Below are 18639 nucleotides of genomic sequence, written 5' to 3'. Positions count from 1 at the left end.
AGAATACAAGTTCTGGCAGATTTCTTCAAGCTGGAAAAGCTTTAAATCTGGCAGATGACAGACCATAATCTATGGTGGATCAACTAGCTAGGCCAAGTTTGAAGGCGAACTTTTTACCAGACTAGCCAGAAGGTAGTAATTTTTTTTTTTTTTTTTTTTTTGCCTATAACACTTAAAGACCATCTATGAAGTTAAAGAGGGATGCAGTCCAATAATAATGATGATAACTAGTATTTATATAGTTCCTACTATATGCTAGACACCCTATCAAGCTTTTTATAAATAATTATCACAACCAACCCTGAATAGTTTAGTTGATTCAGTCATGTCTGATTTTTTATAATCCCATTTGGGATTTTCTTGGTAAAGATACTGAGGTAGATAGAGGATCCAGCATCCCAGAGATATTAGGTACCTGAGGCCATATTTGAATTTCAATCTTCTAGACTTCAAGCTGAATCCTCTGTACTACTTCAATGCCTCAGTCTGCTTTAAAGGGTGGGGAAAGTTGGGGTGGGGAATAGAATGGGGCAAAATCATGAACTGAAGTTAAAACAGTGTAGTAAAATGATAATTCAAAATTAATTTATTATAAGGATATAAATTTACCCTGTGCAATCTGAATTCAGAATAGTTAGTATCTTCTGTATATGTATATGTTCATATATACATACATAAGCACATTTATAAATATATGTATTGTTTATTTTAAACACCAGGTATTAGATCCAACTGCTTAAATATGGCTTTTTCACTGTACCAATAACTCCCAACTCTTCTCAGTCCCCAAGAGAACAATTGCCTATACATGTACCTCCTAAATGATAAAGGGAGATATTGTATACTTCAATTTTTGGGGAGAAGAGGGTAAAAAAGAAGACAAGAATTAGTTATAATTACACAGAAGGAAAATTCATAAAGCTGAAGAACTTTAGCTATCATTCTCAAGTTCTGAGTTTTGATGAAAATTCACCATAATTTGCATACTACCTAATCTACCTGTATTGTATCTTAATGCTTTTGTTCTATTTCCCCAAAAAGATTACTGATATATATGAATACATACAGAGTTATCTTTATTTCTTTAATTAGTACTTCATTTTGTTCATACAAATACTTTATGTGGTAGTTAGGCTAAAAGGATGCTTTCATCCTTTTGAGAGAAGCTCAAGAGGCAGGCTATTTAATCTATATATCCTAAACTGGCTATAATTATAATTCACATCTAAATTCACTGGAATTTTGGAGTCTATACCTGTGACCTGTAAGCTACTTTCATTCTTGAAAAGTTAAGAAACTTCTTCTTACAATGAATTCTCAAACTACTTTTTTTTTTCTGTGAAAAGTCATAAAGAATTTAATCCAAGTTAGATGACATGACAAGCCATCTTACAGAAGATGCATAACATTTCTGCTACATAGATGTACTTGAGCTTTATGTTGCTGTCCAAGCTAAGAAAGAAATTATTTCCCTCTCCTTCAGGAGAAAAAGACTCTCAACTCTATTATATAAAAAGTATAACCCAATTGATAAAAACTTTCTTTTCTGGATATATTTTACTCCAGTCTTCAAAAGCACTTAAGGTTTTGATGCTTTTCAATTTTGCTTAAGCTTAGCAAAAAAATAAGTTTTCCATAAAGAACAAAATAAATAGTATTTAGTCAATATTCCTTGACTTAAGTTTTGTTATTCTTAAAGACAGAAACTACTTTCTTCATATACAAGGTGGGTGGAAAACATTAAAATCACTAAGTTTTGCCAAAAGTGAATGAATATTTTGGATCCCGGCATAGGATTATAGTTCCATAGCTAAAATTTTGTAGCTTTTCAAAATAATATCAATTTCCTTAAGATTCTCAAGTTTTCCTCAAATTATTTATTTTGTTCTTAGCAAAATTTATTAGGTTTTGAGATGCTGAAATTCTACTGGGTTCTGGTTTTTTAAACAACTTAATCCTTCTCTGATTTTTAAGTGTAATAGTTCCAGACAATGAAAATTAAAAAAAAAACAAACTCAAAATTAAGACAATTGTGTCCAGTAACATATAGTGATTATTTCTTCTTAAATTTCTATTTAGTATTAGGCTCATTTTCTCTATATTTATGTAAAGCAATATATTGAATTTAGTCAGATTATTTTTTAAAAGAATTCAAACATTTTTAGGGCTAAAGTTCAAGGAAACAGTGTACCGTAGTGGAAAAAAAAAAAAAAAGAATGTAAAATTAGGCTCCAAACTGCTTTTTGATTTAGCTAGTAATCGTTTTTACACTACAAATTGATCATCTTGCTCTTCCTCACACATAAGACAGAATTTCTACAAATTGTCCCTCCCAAAACCTGGAACAATTCCCTCTTTACCGCTAATTTATAGAATCCCTAGTTTCTTCTCATATTCACTCCAGATTACGGTAGCAAGAGATTTTTCCTGACAACCACCCTACCCCCTTTTTATTACTTAATCGGTTTGTGTCTTTTGTAATAATGTACTATATATAAATGCTATCATTATATATACCTATTTATGTATTTACACATATACACTCACATTACACACACATTCCTTGAGGGTAGAGACTGGTTTTGTTATTTTGAAATTTGTTACCCTCAGGGCTTCTCAGAACTTAATTTATTTAATTTGGAATCAAAACACCTTAGGGATCACAATCTCCTTCTTCAATTTCCTCAATTGTAAAAGCATTTACTTCACAGGATTATTATAGGAAATCAAATAAGATAACGTATGTGCATAAAGCACTTCACAAACCCTAAATTTTCTATCAAAATGTCATTTTTACATATAAGTTTAAAAAACTTCAGATTCTACAATTCTCCTCAAGCAATCTTTGCGTGTGTGTGCGTGTGCGCCACAGATCTCTTACGGAACTTTGGTGAAGCCTATACATCCCTCCTCAGAACGTCTCCGGTTTAAAAAAGAAAGTTTAATTCATAACTGTAGGAAATGCTAAACTTCAGTTTAACGGTTAGTCAGCGCGAAAATGTTAAGGTTTTTGGGGGGGTTAATTTTTTTTAATCCAAGTTCATGTGACACCCGAGAGTTTTCTACAGATTCCGCGCGAATTTCTCCCGTTAGAAGGGGTTGTTCTGTTCCCTCCTAGGCATCAACTAAATGCTTCTGCCATGCCCTGCTTCCCAGCGAGCCCCACAGCCAAACCGTTAGCCTCCAGACGGACAAACCACCGCCAGCCGAGCCCTAGCCCCGCCCGGAGTCTCCTCGCAAGCCACGCCCTTTCGGAGAGGGCCAGGAGGCGGGGCCTGGCGCGAGCTCAGGGAACTGAGCCACGGCGGGTGTACCAGGGAAGCCCGGCCTCGTGACGTCTCGCGGCGTCCCCGATGAGGGGGCGGGGCCGGCTCTAGCCGGCTTTTAGCAGCTTGCGCCGGCAGTCTTTCCCTCCGCCTCTTCCCCTCCCCTTCCCCCTCCCCTTCCCCCTCCCCTCCCCCCTCCCCTCCCCAAAAGCGCGGGCTGGCCCCAGGGCCGAGGTTCCGCTGGCCGGCTCGGACGCCGGGGGAGGGGGGGGCAGCGAAGAGAACGGACGTCTCCCTCCGGCGCCCGGAGGGGCTCTCCTCCTTCATTGGGACTCCTTCCCAGGCTGGCCGGCGCCCACAGATTTTGCGTGAAGCCCGGCTGCCTCGCGTGTCCCCGGGGTTTGGATCCCTTTTTCCCGGAATTCCCTCCACTTCCGGTGGGGCTGTGAGCTGTCCGTCCCTCCTTACTTCCCCCCCACCTCCCCAAGAGCGCGCGAAGCGGTAAGTTTTGAGTCAGGATTGGGAGTGAGCGGGAGCGTGCCGGGGGGGGGGGGGGGGGGAAGGGCTGGCGAGGGCTGTAATGGTTGCAAACAACTACGTAGAACCAACCTCTGCTCCCGTGCCTTCCTTTTCCAGTTGAGGAAACTGAGGCCCGCAGAGTGGCAGGGCCTGGCCCCGCCCCCTGGCTGTGTGGTCTCCTGAGAGCACTTAACATCGCTCCGGTCCCCTTTTCTCCGCCTCTGGCTGATCGCTGGGCTCCGGAACCGCTTACACCTCACTGGGACCAGCAGCTAGCGGGCCACCTCTTGGGGAATGCAGCGCCTGGTACCCATCTACCTCTGAAGTGTCCCTGGCTCCCACTTGCATGCAGTCCCTGGCCTTGCGCGCTCTCGCAGAGCCTGGTGCCCGCCTGAGGGCGGAACATGCGGAGTTTAGGATAAAGATAATCAATCCATCAAGACCGTTTTCCGTTTTTGTTTTTTTGTTTTTTTTTTTTTACTGTTTTCCTGTGTAAAGAGTCATTTCTCTTTTTCTTTCCTTTCTCTTCACTTCTTCCCTCTTTTCTTCCCCTTCTCTCTTCTCCTTGCCCCATCTTTTTTCTTCCCTCTTATTCTTTTTCTTTCCCCTTTCCACTTCTTTTCCATCTCTTTTCTTCTCTACTCTTCCTTTACGCTTCCCTTCCCTCTTTCTCTTTTCTCCCTTTCCTCTTCTCTTTCTCTTCCATTCCTTTTCTCTACTTTTTTCCTCTTCCCTTCTCTCTCTCTTCTTCCTCCTTCCCCATCTCTTCTTTTTCTTCTCGTCCTCCTTCCCACTTCTCTTCCATCCCTTTAATGTTACCCTTCACTTCCCTCCTCTCTTCCCCCTTCTCACATTTCTTACATTCCTTCTATTCTCCTCTTCCCTTCTCCCTTTCTTTCTCCTCCTTCCCCCTTCTCTTCCTTTTCCCCCTTTCCACTTTCCTTCCATTCTTTTCTCTTCTTTCTCTCCTCTCCATCCCTTTTCTTCTTCTGTTCCCTTCTCCGTCTCCCTTTCTCCTTTTCCCCCTTTCCACTTTTCTTCCATTCCCTTCTTTATTCTTCCCCTCTTCTCTTTTCTTTCTCTCCCTTCTCTCCTTTCCTTTTCTCTCTCCTTCTCCCTCTCCCTCTTCCAGTAGCACAGTTTCAATTCAGTAACATAAGTCCCCTATCTATATCCAGCTCTACATTTTTGCCCAGAGTCTAGTCCTGTGCAGGCTCTTCCAAAAAAATCTTATTTGTAGTTTTAAATTAAACTGAAAAGACTTTTGCAAAAATATTTTCAGCTCTGGTGGATGTCTTTAGCGCCTAAATTTCAATATGTTCTAAACTGATCTCCAGATCCTGACTCTTAGAACTGCTTTTTCTAATTAGTTGCCAAGTCTTATAGATTCTGCCTTAAGCAGTGTCTCCAAGAATAGTTCCTCTCTCTAACCACACAAATTGCTACTGCCTTTGTTCAAGGCCACCCTTCCCCCTCCATTATCTGTCTTAACTAATCTCCTTGCCTTTAGTCTCTCACCTTTTTAATATATCCATATATTTGCTAAAATGACTTTCTTCATGCATTGCTCTGATTTTGTCATTTCCCTTTGCTTGTAGACACAATACAAACTGATTTACCTATTATTTAAAGAATTTAAATCAAGAATCTGATTCCAAATTAACTTTCCTATTTTACTTCATTATACTCCCATTTACTCAAGTTTAAATGCCCCAGCCAGCTGTAGGCATAACCCCCAACTCCCCTCTTCCCCCCATGTCTAGAATACAAGAATATATAGATTTCTTGTTCACATCTTTCAAGGTTCACTTGACTCAGGTGGCACATCTGTGAAGATTTCTTTACCTAGGAGACCCAGAACTCAAAAGTGATCAATCTACAATTTTTTTTTAGCATTTTCTCAAGATCTTCCATATGAGATTTAGTGATTTAAAAGATCTTGAAGATTTAGTTTAATTCTCATTTTTAAAATTATTAAGTCTAGACCTGGAAAAAGAAACAGCTCTGAATATACACAGCTAGTAACCAACAGAGATGAAATTTCAAACTTTTGTTTGTGTGTATATGTGTGTGTGTATACACATATATGGTTTATCAAGTACTATATATGTGTGTTAATGTATACACATATGATTTATAAAGTCCTTTATCAAAAACAACTCTACAAGGTAATTAACTATTTACAGTAGAAATAATGCTGTATCAGTCAGAGAAGGTGAATTTCAAATGCTGTGTGATTTTGAATATATTATTTTTTTGAGTTTTATTGTCTTCAGTAATTACATGAGGGTGTCAGATTAGATAACCTCAAAGATCCCATTGTCTCTGATCCTCATTTTATAGATAAGTAAATTGACCTAGCTAGTAAAATGTTGGAGCTGAAATAGAACACATCTCTCCTAACTCTAAGCTTTAGCAACTCTTCATCACATCATACTTGCCTCTTGAGTATAAGGCAAGGGGTAAATATCATGTACACAAATTGTTATTATCTATGGTCTTATCTATCACATTAGATTTTAAGTTCCTCAAGGACTGAGACTTTCTTTCATCTTTGCTGCCTAGTAAGTCATTAACATGTAGGCTAAATTGATAAAGTTCATAATTAATTTTAATCTTAAGATAATCGCTTAGCACAGTGCTAGGAAATACAAAAGTATTAGACACAGTATTTATCCCATGAGAAACTTAAAATTTAGTTGGGAAAGAGGCATCACATGTTATATGCCTAAAATAATTTGATTAGGTAAATGCTATAGAAATTCAGGATAGGAATGGATCACTGCAAGTTAGAATTTCTACATAAGTTCATATGATCATAGATTTTAGAGCTGGAAGGGAACATATGGGGCTTTAAAGTATTTTAGAATTTTATGAAAATAAAATAAGCTATGTTGGAGAAAAGAGAACATAATTATGTCTTCTCTGTAGGATTCTTATAAAATAAATAACTCTTTAGGGTCTCCTATCTATTCTAGGCTATTACAGTAAAGTTTTATCTGTCATGATGATTTCTCCTTTTTGAAGCCCAGGGCTTTATTAAAATAATGTATTGTCTCACAGTTTATCTTTTCAGTTCTCTTACCTTAAAGATATGTTGTATCTTTTAGAGATACTTTGTAAATATTAGTCCCTATCAAATGCCTAGTACAGATTTTGTGTTGTAGAGAATTACATCTGACGGCCTATTTAGTGTTTTGGTATACATTTTGTTTTGTTTTTCCTGTTGAGACTATCAGTTTTTTTCTTTTTTTTTCTTGCCTTTGAACATTTTACAGAATCCACATTTTAGTTGTTTTATCTTGATGATTCTCCCAGGTTATGCTCCCTTACTTTCTTGGTTAGTTTGGTGCCTGGTTCATAATATTAATTTCCTAGGGGCAGCTAGATGTCAAAGTAGAGTACAGACTTTGGAATGAGGACGACTTGAGTTCAAATCCAGCTTTAGACACTTGACACTAGCTGTGTGGCCTTGGGCAAGTCAATTTGATTGCTTTGCCAAAACCCCCCAAATTCTTTTCTTTCCCAACTCTTCTTATACTAGGGGACTTGAATAATCATTCTCTCTGTTCTTCACTTCTTTACCTCAGTCACATATAGGGATGAATCACAAACAAGAACTCTCATGCTTATATAGTCCACTTCCTGAATTAGAACCTTTGACATTGTCCTTTCTGACCATACTCCATATACCTCCATCCTTCTTAAATGTATTTACCTTTAAGATAACCAAATTATTCTCCTTCAGTACTTTTATCCCTCAATATTTTCTCAGGCTGTTTACTCTGGTTTCATTTTTCTCCCTTTGTACTCTTTATCCAATAGTTAATCATATATTGTTCTCTGTTTTTGATTGCCCTTGACCCTTTACCTAGTCCTATTGCCAATCACCCTTGCCTTCCCCTTGTTCTGTTGCTCCTCACCTTGACAGACATTAGCCCTGGCTTCTTCCTGTCATCTAGCTCTTCTGTTTCCATTGAGGAGGTGCTGAACACCAATCTAGAAATTTTCATCTATGCTGACTATATTGCATTATCATTAACCTCAACTGGATCCTCACTGTAACAAGGCAGTACTTTTATTCCTTCTTAATTGATTCCTTTTTTCATTATACACAGTAGCTATTTCAAACTTCTCCCCTTCTCAAGCCTTTTATATCTTCCCCTCTTTCTCAACTAAGGACTTTTTTTTTCCCCATTAAGAAAATAGACTGTTCAACTTGAACTCATGTTTCTCCCATTTCTTAATCTTAAAATCCTTTGATATCACCTCCCATTCTTTCCTCCTTTCCTTTCCCCTCAGTTTCTGGCAGAGAGATGGCCCTTATTGCCAACACTTATCCCATCTCATCTCTTCTAGTAGATATCCTTAATCTCTAGTGTCTCCTCTATGTCTACTTCCTTACCATCTTCAAACATTCTAAAGAATCATCCTGAAAAAAACTTTCACTATACTCTTCTTTTCCCCTCAAACTTTTATTCTGTACCTCACCTGCCATCTTCACCTAAACTCCTTGTAAAAAACTGTCCTCTTTCTCTTTTTTCTCCACTTTCCACTTTTTCTCCTCTCACACCTCAACTCTTTACTTCACAACCCTTCACTCAATTGAAATTGTTCTCTAAAGTTTCCATTGAGCTCTTAATCACCAAATCTGGCATTTCTTTCTTAGTCCTTATCCTTCTTTATCTCTGTTGTATTTGACATTAATGAAGTCCTTAAGCAGGTTCTTTTCTTTTTGGTTTTTCTTTGTCTTCAATGCTTGGCTCAATGGTTAGGACAATCTGCTTAAGTTTGTTAACTGACTTGTCTAACCATTCCTCTCTCTTTTTTGCTGGATCATAATCCTTATGCCTTCTATGGTGGATATTCTTTAAGGTTCTGTCCTAAATTCCTTTGTTTTTTCCCTCTACACTCTCAGTAACCATGAGTTTAATGATCATTTCTTTACACATGACCTTCACATCTATACAAAATCAGTCTCTATCTCTCCCCTGATTTTTAATCCCATGTCACCTTTTGGATGTTTCAGACTGGATGCCCCCAGAGACATCTTAAATTGACCATATCTAAAACTGAATTCATCTTTCCCCTTAAATCCTGCCCTCTTCTAGATTTCCCTGTATCTGTACCAAGGTGTTACCGTCTTTCCAGTCTCACAGATTTAGAACTTTGGCACTACCTTGAACTTCTCACTTTCCCTTACCTAATACATTCAAACAACATGTCTCATATCCAACCTCTTCTCACCACTCATACAGCCATCATGGCAGTCTAGGCCCTCTTTACCCTTTGTCCCACATGCCCAGAATGCACTCCATCAGAGTACTTCTCTTGCTCAGGCACTATCTTCTTTCATGAAGCTCTTCTAATTAATCCAATTTCTTCTGTCTTCCTTCCCAAACTACTTTGCATATATTTGTATTTATTCACTTTATATTTAGGCTATATATATGTTTATAGGTGTACTCGTTTTCCTCTTTCAAATGTAAACTTTGCTTAAATTCCTTGATTGGACATCTACTTTATGGGAAGATTTCATCTCAGTTAATTTGAGTCAATTAATGACTGAAATCAGTTTCTTGTTCACCTATGGTAAGGGGTTTCTTATAGAGGATGATGTTGAAACACTAAAATGAGTTGGCAAATTATCAGTAGGTTTCTTATGTATGTAATGTTTTAATGGTGACTCATTCATAGTGTTCCGAGTATTTATTTGATTTACTTGGTTATCTTTTCCAACTTGGGAACTGATAATTCAAAAATATTTATTAGTCTTGAGAAAAATAACTTTACTGTTCCTCTAAACATTACCATCTTTAAAATTCTTTGTTAATATACTTATTTGGATAGTTCTTCATTGTTTCATATGTATTTGATCCCTGTACAGTTTCTGTCTCTTGTCTTCTCCTGTTTTATAAACAGAAAAGGCAATCATAACTGAAGTGGCAATATAACTTTAACTTAGGAACAGTTTCTCTATCGGTTCTGATGACTTTTTATAGTCGAAAGATCTGAATGTAAAAGCTGTATCTGATACTTGGTAACTGTGTGACACTTGGAAGTGTCTTTACTGAGTACAGGTTTCCTTATCGGTAAAACTGAAAATAGCATAAGAATCTTTCTCTCCAGCTTTTTGTAAAACTAGACAAAAAGACAAAGCTCTTTGTAAACCTTAAAAGTACTATTTTTAAAAGTTAGTATTCTGTGTGGATGTATGTTTGTTTTTGAGTGTGTATAAATGTATAGTGTCTATATCTATATCTATCTATCTATATCTTTATGTTAAAATGACTATCCCCCAATTCAGTTTTTTCTTAGGATGTGTCCAAATTTCTATCCAATGTTTTATTAATTAATATGTCAATCCTGAATGTGAAAATAGCCACTTCCTTTGTATTAAGTAAAAGTCGCTTGGATAAGATAAAAAAATTAGAAAAATATAATCAAATGTATATCGGCCATTTGTGGCTTATAATCTTTTACTCAAAATGTCTTTGATTTAGCATAACTTCTACAAAAGTTCTTTTCTTATGAAAAGAAATTGATGATTACCTGAAAACCATTTAAATTTAATTCAAGAGTAAATTCCTAGAGTTGTGGTGTCATCCCACCTATATCCATCTTCCCTCACTTACAAGGTGATCATTTGTACATAAATTTAACAAACATTCAAACATAAGTTTTGTTCCATGTAATTATTTTTCATCCATAACTGCAAGTCACACATTGGTAAAGCTGTCCCAACTCTCTTCACAGAAACAACTTCATAACTATGTAATGTAACAGCAAAGTGACGACAGAACATCAGGTAAGCAGAAGATTGGGACCAAAGAGAGCAAGATGAATGTTCCTGCAAGTAGTTGTGGTAGTCCCAATTCTGCAGAAATTGGCAGTGATTTTAAAGACCTCTGGACAAAACTGAAGGAGTGTCATGACAAGGAAGTACAAAGTAAGTTTATTTTTTTCCAATTTTGTCTTTACTTTTTTAAGCAATGTTGTTATAAAGATACATATAATATAAAGAGAAATGAATGTTGCCTGAGTCAAGCCCTTACTTTTTGAATACTACAGAGATCTGATCACTTTGAAGATCAATTTTTCAGTTGACCATTTGTACTCCATAAGTTAGCTTTGGTCTACAAACAACCACAAGTGTATTAATGAATGTTTGTTAATAGTGTGAATAGATTACATTGTCCCGTCTAGCTCTAAATTCTTAGATTATAATGCATTTATTAGTGGAATATCATTAAAACCTGAGCCATTATAATATGTAATTCATTATAAAACCAATACATTTTAGAGCCTGTCCAAAGTCATTTAATTATTTTAAGGACCTCATGATGGCATACCTTCAACCATAAAATAACTTGATGAGATGCTAAGGCTACTATTATTGCAAGCTCCAACATTATTCTTAAATTATTTTTAACTTGGATTTTTCACTGAATTTTAGCTTCATTGGAATTACTTTTTATTGGAAAATGTTTTATGAGAAATGTATTATCATTCTAAATAGTGACTTTTTAAATTGTTAGTTTGCCTTTAAAAGTTAAATTTCACTTTTTTACTTCCCAAATGAATATATGCTCACAGATAATATAATTAGAATTCTGTATTTTATTAGATTTCATAATTCCTTTGAAATTTTGGGTAATATCAATAACAACATGCTAAGTAAAGTTGAAGAGTAGCATTTGATAGTATTTTGCTTCCTTTTTAAAAAATTGAATTGCCATATTACCTTGACAGTTAATGAATTAGCTTTAAATAGTTTTTCTGCATCTGAAATGAAAGTCATGTCATGTGTCCCTTTCTTGGCTTTGGTGAATAATGTAAGACACTTGAGATTGAGGAATGCATTAGTTAAAAGTTCTTAGAGATCTGGAAGATCAGTGAAGGAAAATTATGGAGAAGTTCTAAGAGAAAGAGAGAAAATATTTTTCATTTTAAGTTTAGGCTAAACAGACAGTAAGTAAGGCTATTAACATAAAAAAGTAACTTTCAGATCTACCAAACGACTGTACCCACCCCCAACCTCTACCTCCCTTCCATTCTTTTTTTTTTTTTTTTTTTTAAATAGCTTTTTATTGACAAAACATATGCATGGGTAATTTTTTAACATTGACCCTTGCAAAAACTTCTGTTCCAACTTTTCCCCTTCTTCCCTCCACCCCCTCCCCTAGATGGCAGGTAGTCCCATACATGTTAAATATGTTAAAAGTATATGTTAAGTACAATATATATATACATATTTATATAGTTATCTTGCTGCACAAGAAAGATCGGATTTAGAAAGAAGGTTAAAAATAACCTGGGAAGAAAAACAAAAATGCAAGCAAACAATAACAGAAAGACAGTAAATGCTATGTTGTGGTCCACACTCATTTCCCAGTGTTCTTTCACTGGGTATAGCTGGTTCTGTTAATTTGTGATCAATTGGAACTGATTTGGATTCTCTTGTTGCTGAAGGTAGCCACTTCCATCAGAGTTGATCCTCATATAGTATTGTTATTGAAATATATAATGATCCTCCCTTCCATTCTTGAGAAGCTTTTCTAGAGTATGCTTAATTGTGGCTACAATTAAGTGTGAGTAAGTGAAGTAGAGCAGCATCAAATTTAAACTATTGTAGTGATAATATATATTTTTAAAACTTTGTATTCCTTTGTGATCTCAAAGTGAAAGAAAGGTAACCTCTTAAATTGTATAGCATGGTTTAGAACTGTCAGAAAGTCAAAAAGATTCAGATCTAGCCTTAGTTATTAGCTGGGTGACCCTAGGCAAATTAGTTTCTACAACTATAAAATGGGGATAATAATTGTATCTACCTCCCAAGATTGTTGGGAAGATCAAATGGGTTAATATCTGTAAAGCACAGTGCCTGGCACATAGCTGCTTAATAAATACTTGTTTCCTTTTCTTCCTTCATTAATGACACTAAATGTTTTAAGTAGTCTCATGTTTCCATGAACATCTTTTAAAGAAAAATTAATATTTTACCAAACAATAGTATATTTTGAAATATTCACCAATTAATCTTACCTTTATAGCTTAACTAGCTTTAAGAACTTTGTATTACCTATTAGAGACCCTGTGGCATTTCATACATTTTCTTAAATAATTTTTTTTGGTTTATTTTTTAATGTCCATTAGAAACCAACAAACCTAAGGATACTTTATCTAGATAGACTCAAGATAACTTTTGCTTAAAACTAAGACTTTTCATGACTTGATATTTATAATTTTTCAATAACATTACTTTTTTTTTTTTTTTAAATCACATCCTTTTGGATGCCTTATCTTCTAAGAACTTCCCTTTTAAGAAATATGACAGTCTCATGGGGGAAAAATAGCAGTATAATTCTTTATAATATAGACTGCTTTTTTGTATCTGAGTGGTAATAAATTGTATAATTGCTACAAATACTCTCTAATCAGCCATAGTACTATCATTAATTGTGTTTATACAGAAAATTTCCAAGGGAGAGCAATTTGGCAATTCATCGTTTGCCTATTATACATAATAAAGAGAATGGGAAAAATTTTGCAGTTTAATGTATGAAATAATCCTTTTCCATTTATTTGATGGCATTTAAAATTTTTTTTAATAACTTAAAGGTCATTTAAAAACATACTTTAGGTGGATTCAGGCAAATTTGCCAGTAGGCAGACTTTTTTTTCCGTGTTCAACCCTTTGTCAGTGTTTCCTTTTTAATTTTTGTGTAAAATTAGATCCTCTGACTATGTGATAACATCAAAGACATGCCTGAAGGATAGTTAATTTTTTAAGAAGGTGGGGATACTCTTATAGAACCAGTATATGAGACTATTTGAGAGACATCAAACATGGACTTGCCTAAACTATATTTGTTTGAGGTTTAGAAATAGAGATGAAAATTGACTCATTTCTTTTAAATCTGGGTGTCAGCAAAAACCAAGTTTTTATGAATGGTGGTATCTGAAGAAAATGGCATTTTCACTTGAATATTCTATGCACAGATAAATATTTACATGTACCCAAACATTTTATCATATGTATCCAAAGGCAAAATTTGGTCAAGCGTTGTATATGTGTTATTTTAGGACACCATTTCACAATGTAATTATGGTTGGAGCTTTTCTCTTAAAGACTGTTTTTATTCCCATATATGTTCATAGGAACTGAAAACAGGTTTTCATTAGTTATATCGTTTTAGGATCTTCATACTTCATACTTAAAAAAATACCTCTGTGTTTTATAATTTTATTCAATCAGAAATCATGCAAGTGTAAACACAATGTTTTAGAAATGTCTCATGAAGATTTTAATTTGTTCAGAGTTGATAGAAATTATGTTTAAAGTTTCCTTGTTTTTCTTGATGGATAATCTTTCAGAAATCTTGAATTGATTCTGCTTCCTTTCTATATTATTCTTATTTTTCTAATTACTTTCAGGTATAAGATACATTAATGATTAATTAGAATTAGAAAATTTTATTTCCCAGATTCATTATTGTTAAAAATATATATCTTGTGGGTGCTCAATCCAGTTGTGTTTTTATGTCTCAGCAAAGATATTTTCCACCGCTTGCAAATATGTTCAAATATTTTATATCATGTTTTTGAATCTATTGGCTTTAAAATGAAAATGGGACTTTATAGACCTGATACACTTAGTTTTGATTCACAGTTCACATAGATGAAACACAATTATTTGTAATTAAAATATAAATTCATGTGATAAATATGAGTAAATAATATGGATTAAAAATTTTAACTTTGAAATTTCTATCCACCAAAGAAACATTAGCAACAGTATTAATGTTCAAAGTCAAAGGAGATGATCTGCTCTACATTAATCTGTTATTAAAAGGAGAGTGATTTTATGCCCTTATTTGATATTTGGGGAATCATCGATCTTTTTAAATGTCCCAGGTATATACGCCTATCTTGTAATCAAGGGATTTTAATTTATTCGGATCACTTAAATATTTGGGGGCAGTATAGGGAGTATGAAAATATGAATTAGGGTCAAATTCTTACCACTTTTCTTTTTTGAATGACAATTCCTGCTACATTGCTAGATTTTTATTTAAATTTAATTTGTATTAGGTAAATATATGTATACTTAAAAATACAATCAGTTTACTTGCTCCCAAGTTCAGATGCAAGTGAGGATAGTGTTACTTGTAGTATGATGTTTGGCCTTTTAAGCAATGCCTCTTGAACTGATGGCTCAGGTTGCCACTGTTACAATTCCAAATACTTGGCTGAACAGAATGCCTGTTCATACAAGAGCTGCATTGTTGTACAGCCTCATTCCTTCCGATGGGTGTGGAGCAGGATTAAAGTACACTTTATAGGGGTTCTAATTGCAGATGCCTAATTGACTTGATGAATAGTGAGCACTTTAAAAAAAAAAAACACAAACCTCTGTTTCTCCACTGATCTGCATGACAGAACAAATGTCTCACAGGTGTTGAGTGCTTATAAGATAAAAGAGTAGTCTTTCTATATTTCCCAAGAATTTTCTTTTGAAGTCTATACAGATTTTTGTATTTCATTGTTACCTTCTTTTTTGAAATGGTCCGTGGCTTGAATCCATTTTATCTTTGGCTCCACCTTCCTTTTTTAAATGCAAGCCTGAATTTCAGAGGGTCAGCCAAAACAAAAAGCCAAGGAAATCTTGTCAACAAGTAAACTTTCATGTTATCATTCTTTGGAAGAGAAAAAGTGAGAAAAAAATTTGCTAACTCCAAATATTGTTCTAACAAGGTCTTGTGTTGTTCGTGGGTTTTTTTTGAGATTAAATGAGTTAGTTGTAAATTTAGCCCCTTATTTGAATGACTTAATGAGTTTCTCATTATTACCTAATTAAAAAGAAAAAATATCTTTTAATTCATAACATTTTTCTTCTTGGAGAACAAAAAAATATAAAAGATCTATATTATCTCTGAGGGTAATTCAATCTACCTTCTGAAAGAGTATTATAGCTAAGAGTATACCATTAATCTTGTTTTCAAGGATGTTATTTTTCCACAAGATTAAATTTCAATATTTAACAAATTTTTAGTGGCAGCTAGGTGGAAGAGGGAATACAGTACAGGCCCTGGAGTTCAAATCTGGTCTCGGAACTTGACACTATGTGACCCTGGGCAAGTCACTTAATTATTAATTATTGCCTCCTCCCCCAAAAAATAAAGAAAAAAGGATAAATTGTTGACATTCTGGACCACCAGAGAAATCTCTGTATTAGCATCTCTGTGAAATATACTTTATTTCCATACTACTATCAGGGTGAAAAATAGATTAAAAGGGCTTGTCCTTTTTTTCTCGAAGAGGACCATGATTTTGTGGAACTGATACCATGACATGCATTTGAAGTGGATTTAAGTGAAGGAGGGCTGTGCAAAGTCATCTGCCTCACTTTCCCCCTTCAAAACCACCTGGGTCCAGTGGCAAGATAAAGATCATGATGATGGCCCTGGGTACAGTGAGAGACCTTAGCCTTTTTAAGCTAAAGACCTGTTAAGATCTCAGTTTGACTGAGGCAATACCCAGTTAGTGATTAAGGCAGAGAATAGTCTCTTTTACCCAGTTCAACAATTTTAAAAATCCATCTAGCTTTCTGGCCAAAACAGAAACAATTGCTATTTATTTACATTCACTCTAAGCCTATCAGGGCCCAAATAATCACCAAGTAGGGGTTGGCTTTGGACCTATTGTTGTCCAATCAGTTGGCCAACAATATAAAATTACTAAGGCAAGAAAGAAGAGTTTGGATACAAATAGAAAGTGGGGATCAGCTGGGTGTGCACACCTACAATGGTTAGGGTTGTTGGTGGGAGCAATGAGGTTGGTGAATTGCTTTAGTTTAGAAGTTCTGAGCTGCAATAAGGCTAAGGTTAATTGGTTTATTTACACTGTCTGTCATCAATAGAGTATACTCTTTGGAATAGGGATCTACCATACTATAGTTCAATGGTCAGAAAATGATAATGATAATCAGCAGCGAGGATAGGCTTGTGACTACTTTGCTTCAAGCCTGGATGAAAATTATATCTGGTCTCCAAAAAACCCAAAACAAACAAAAACTCCATTTACCTTATTAACTATATTATTTTAACATCAGTCAGTGATGGGAGTGGCAGTGGGAAACCTCATTTCTAAGATAAAGAATTTAAAAGGTTGAATAGCTAATTTTTGTTAGCTATATTGATGATGCTATTTTAAATGTGCATTCATGCCATGAAAAGCTTTTCTAAAGTAATAATTTAAGTAGAATCATAAAGGCAGAAGAGACCTGAGAGATCATTTAGTCTGATCCCACTACCCATTCATGCCTAAATGGTAATTTTTTTTTTAAACACAGAAATCCCAATATGTGCCTACTTATTCAGCCTCTCTGTGAAGACCTTTAACAACGGCAAACTCATTATTCCTTGAGGCAATATGTTTCATTTTTTAATAGCCATAGCTGCTAGAAAGTATTTCCTTATATAAAGGAAAGCTGCTTCCTTATAGTTCCATCCATTGGTGCTAATTCTACCTTATATGAAGACCATTTTTTAAAAAAGGAAAATTATATATTAAAAAAAGTTACACATTTGGAGTTGGAAACTTAATAGCTTTGTTTTTCCCTTCAATCCCTCTCGCCGTCAACATAATTCATTCTTAAAAGCTAAGACCTGACTATTTGTTGTTTGTCCTTCATTCTGGAAGAGAACCTTAACATCAGGGAGGTGATGCCGTGACATGCAAGGGAATTGAATTTAAATCAAGAAGGATTGTACAAGGTCACCTACCTCACTTTCCCTTCCAAAATTATCTGGCTCCACTCACCAGATTTAGATCAGGACAACTAGAGATGGCTCTGGATGCAATGGGAGACCTTGGCCTTTTTAAGCTAAGGTCTTCACTAATTAAGGGTAGGTAGCCAATTGAAGCAAAGAATCTTCTCTTTCATCTAGTCAAAAAAAAAAAATCTAAATAAATAAACCTGGGAGAGGAAGAGCCTCAGGATTTCTGGCCAAAGTAGATCTCTGTTCTGTTTCATATACCAAACTATGTATTCACTTCAATTCTCATTAATAAAATTATAAATACAGAAGCTTATTAAGAGGTGAGTCTTAGGTGAAAGAACTTGATTAAGTAACTTTGTGTTGAAAAAATGAAAAATAGAATTTGTAGATCCTGGAGTTGATGCTGTGAGAGAAATCATGTCTTAACACACAAATGATTCATATAACATGGACATATGTATGCATATGTACACACGTACACAAAACTTAAAATCATTAAGCCTGAAACTTCTACTAAGAGTAAATTACTCACTTAAGGAGGCCTTTTTTTTTTTTAACCATAAGATTTTCATATCATGTACTGAAAGGAAAAATTTACTCAGTGACCTCAGTATCATGTACATTAGTATAATATAAGATTGCTTTCTCAATGAGAGGGCAAAGGAGAGAGGGAGAGAATTTGGAAATTAAAATTATAAAAAATGTTGAAAATTTTTATATGTAATTGGGGGAAAAAATAAAATATCATTCCATTTAAAAAGCAAGCATAATTGATTTTTAGAGGAAATGTACTTCCTTCTAATTAACATTATGGTTATTCAACTACCAGATGGAAGTTGTGAACTATATCAGTAAATTACAGCTGTTCTTTTTTTTTCCTACTTTTTTCAGCCTTACAGATCAAAGTAACCAAGCTAAAAAAGGAACGGATTTTGTAAGTATCTGTAATATAACATCAGTATTTTTTATATAAAAAGAAAATGGTTTTTTTATTTTTCTTATTATTGCCTATAATTTATGATCAGGAAAAAAATTGTTTGATCCAATTTCTTCATCTTACATATAAGGAA

The 18639-nt window shown here is 34.9% G+C and overlaps 1 protein-coding gene across 2 annotated transcripts in view; it reads left to right on the top strand.

Annotated features, from left to right (window-relative positions):
* The first annotated feature begins 3674 nt into the window (after positions 1-3674).
* The window catches only part of RBBP8 (RB binding protein 8, endonuclease), an 80909-nt gene continuing 65944 nt past the window's right edge, over positions 3675-18639 (top strand). Inside the window, exons 1-4 of one of the 2 annotated variants that reach the window (XM_031946533.1) lie at positions 3675-3767; positions 3903-4091; positions 10542-10734; positions 18461-18503. In XM_031946533.1, the coding sequence (XP_031802393.1) occupies positions 10626-10734; positions 18461-18503 (152 nt within the window). In that variant the 5' untranslated portion in view covers positions 3675-3767; positions 3903-4091; positions 10542-10625. The remainder of the gene's footprint in view (positions 3768-3902; positions 4092-10541; positions 10735-18460; positions 18504-18639) is intronic. The other variant, XM_031946532.1, reaches the window with a different exon arrangement.

Source organism: Sarcophilus harrisii, chromosome 1 (genome assembly GCF_902635505.1).
Source record: "Sarcophilus harrisii chromosome 1, mSarHar1.11, whole genome shotgun sequence".
Classification (NCBI taxonomy): Eukaryota; Metazoa; Chordata; class Mammalia; order Dasyuromorphia; family Dasyuridae; genus Sarcophilus; species Sarcophilus harrisii.
Note: the sequence above shows the minus strand (reverse complement) of the source record. Positions and strands in the feature narration are given on the sequence as shown.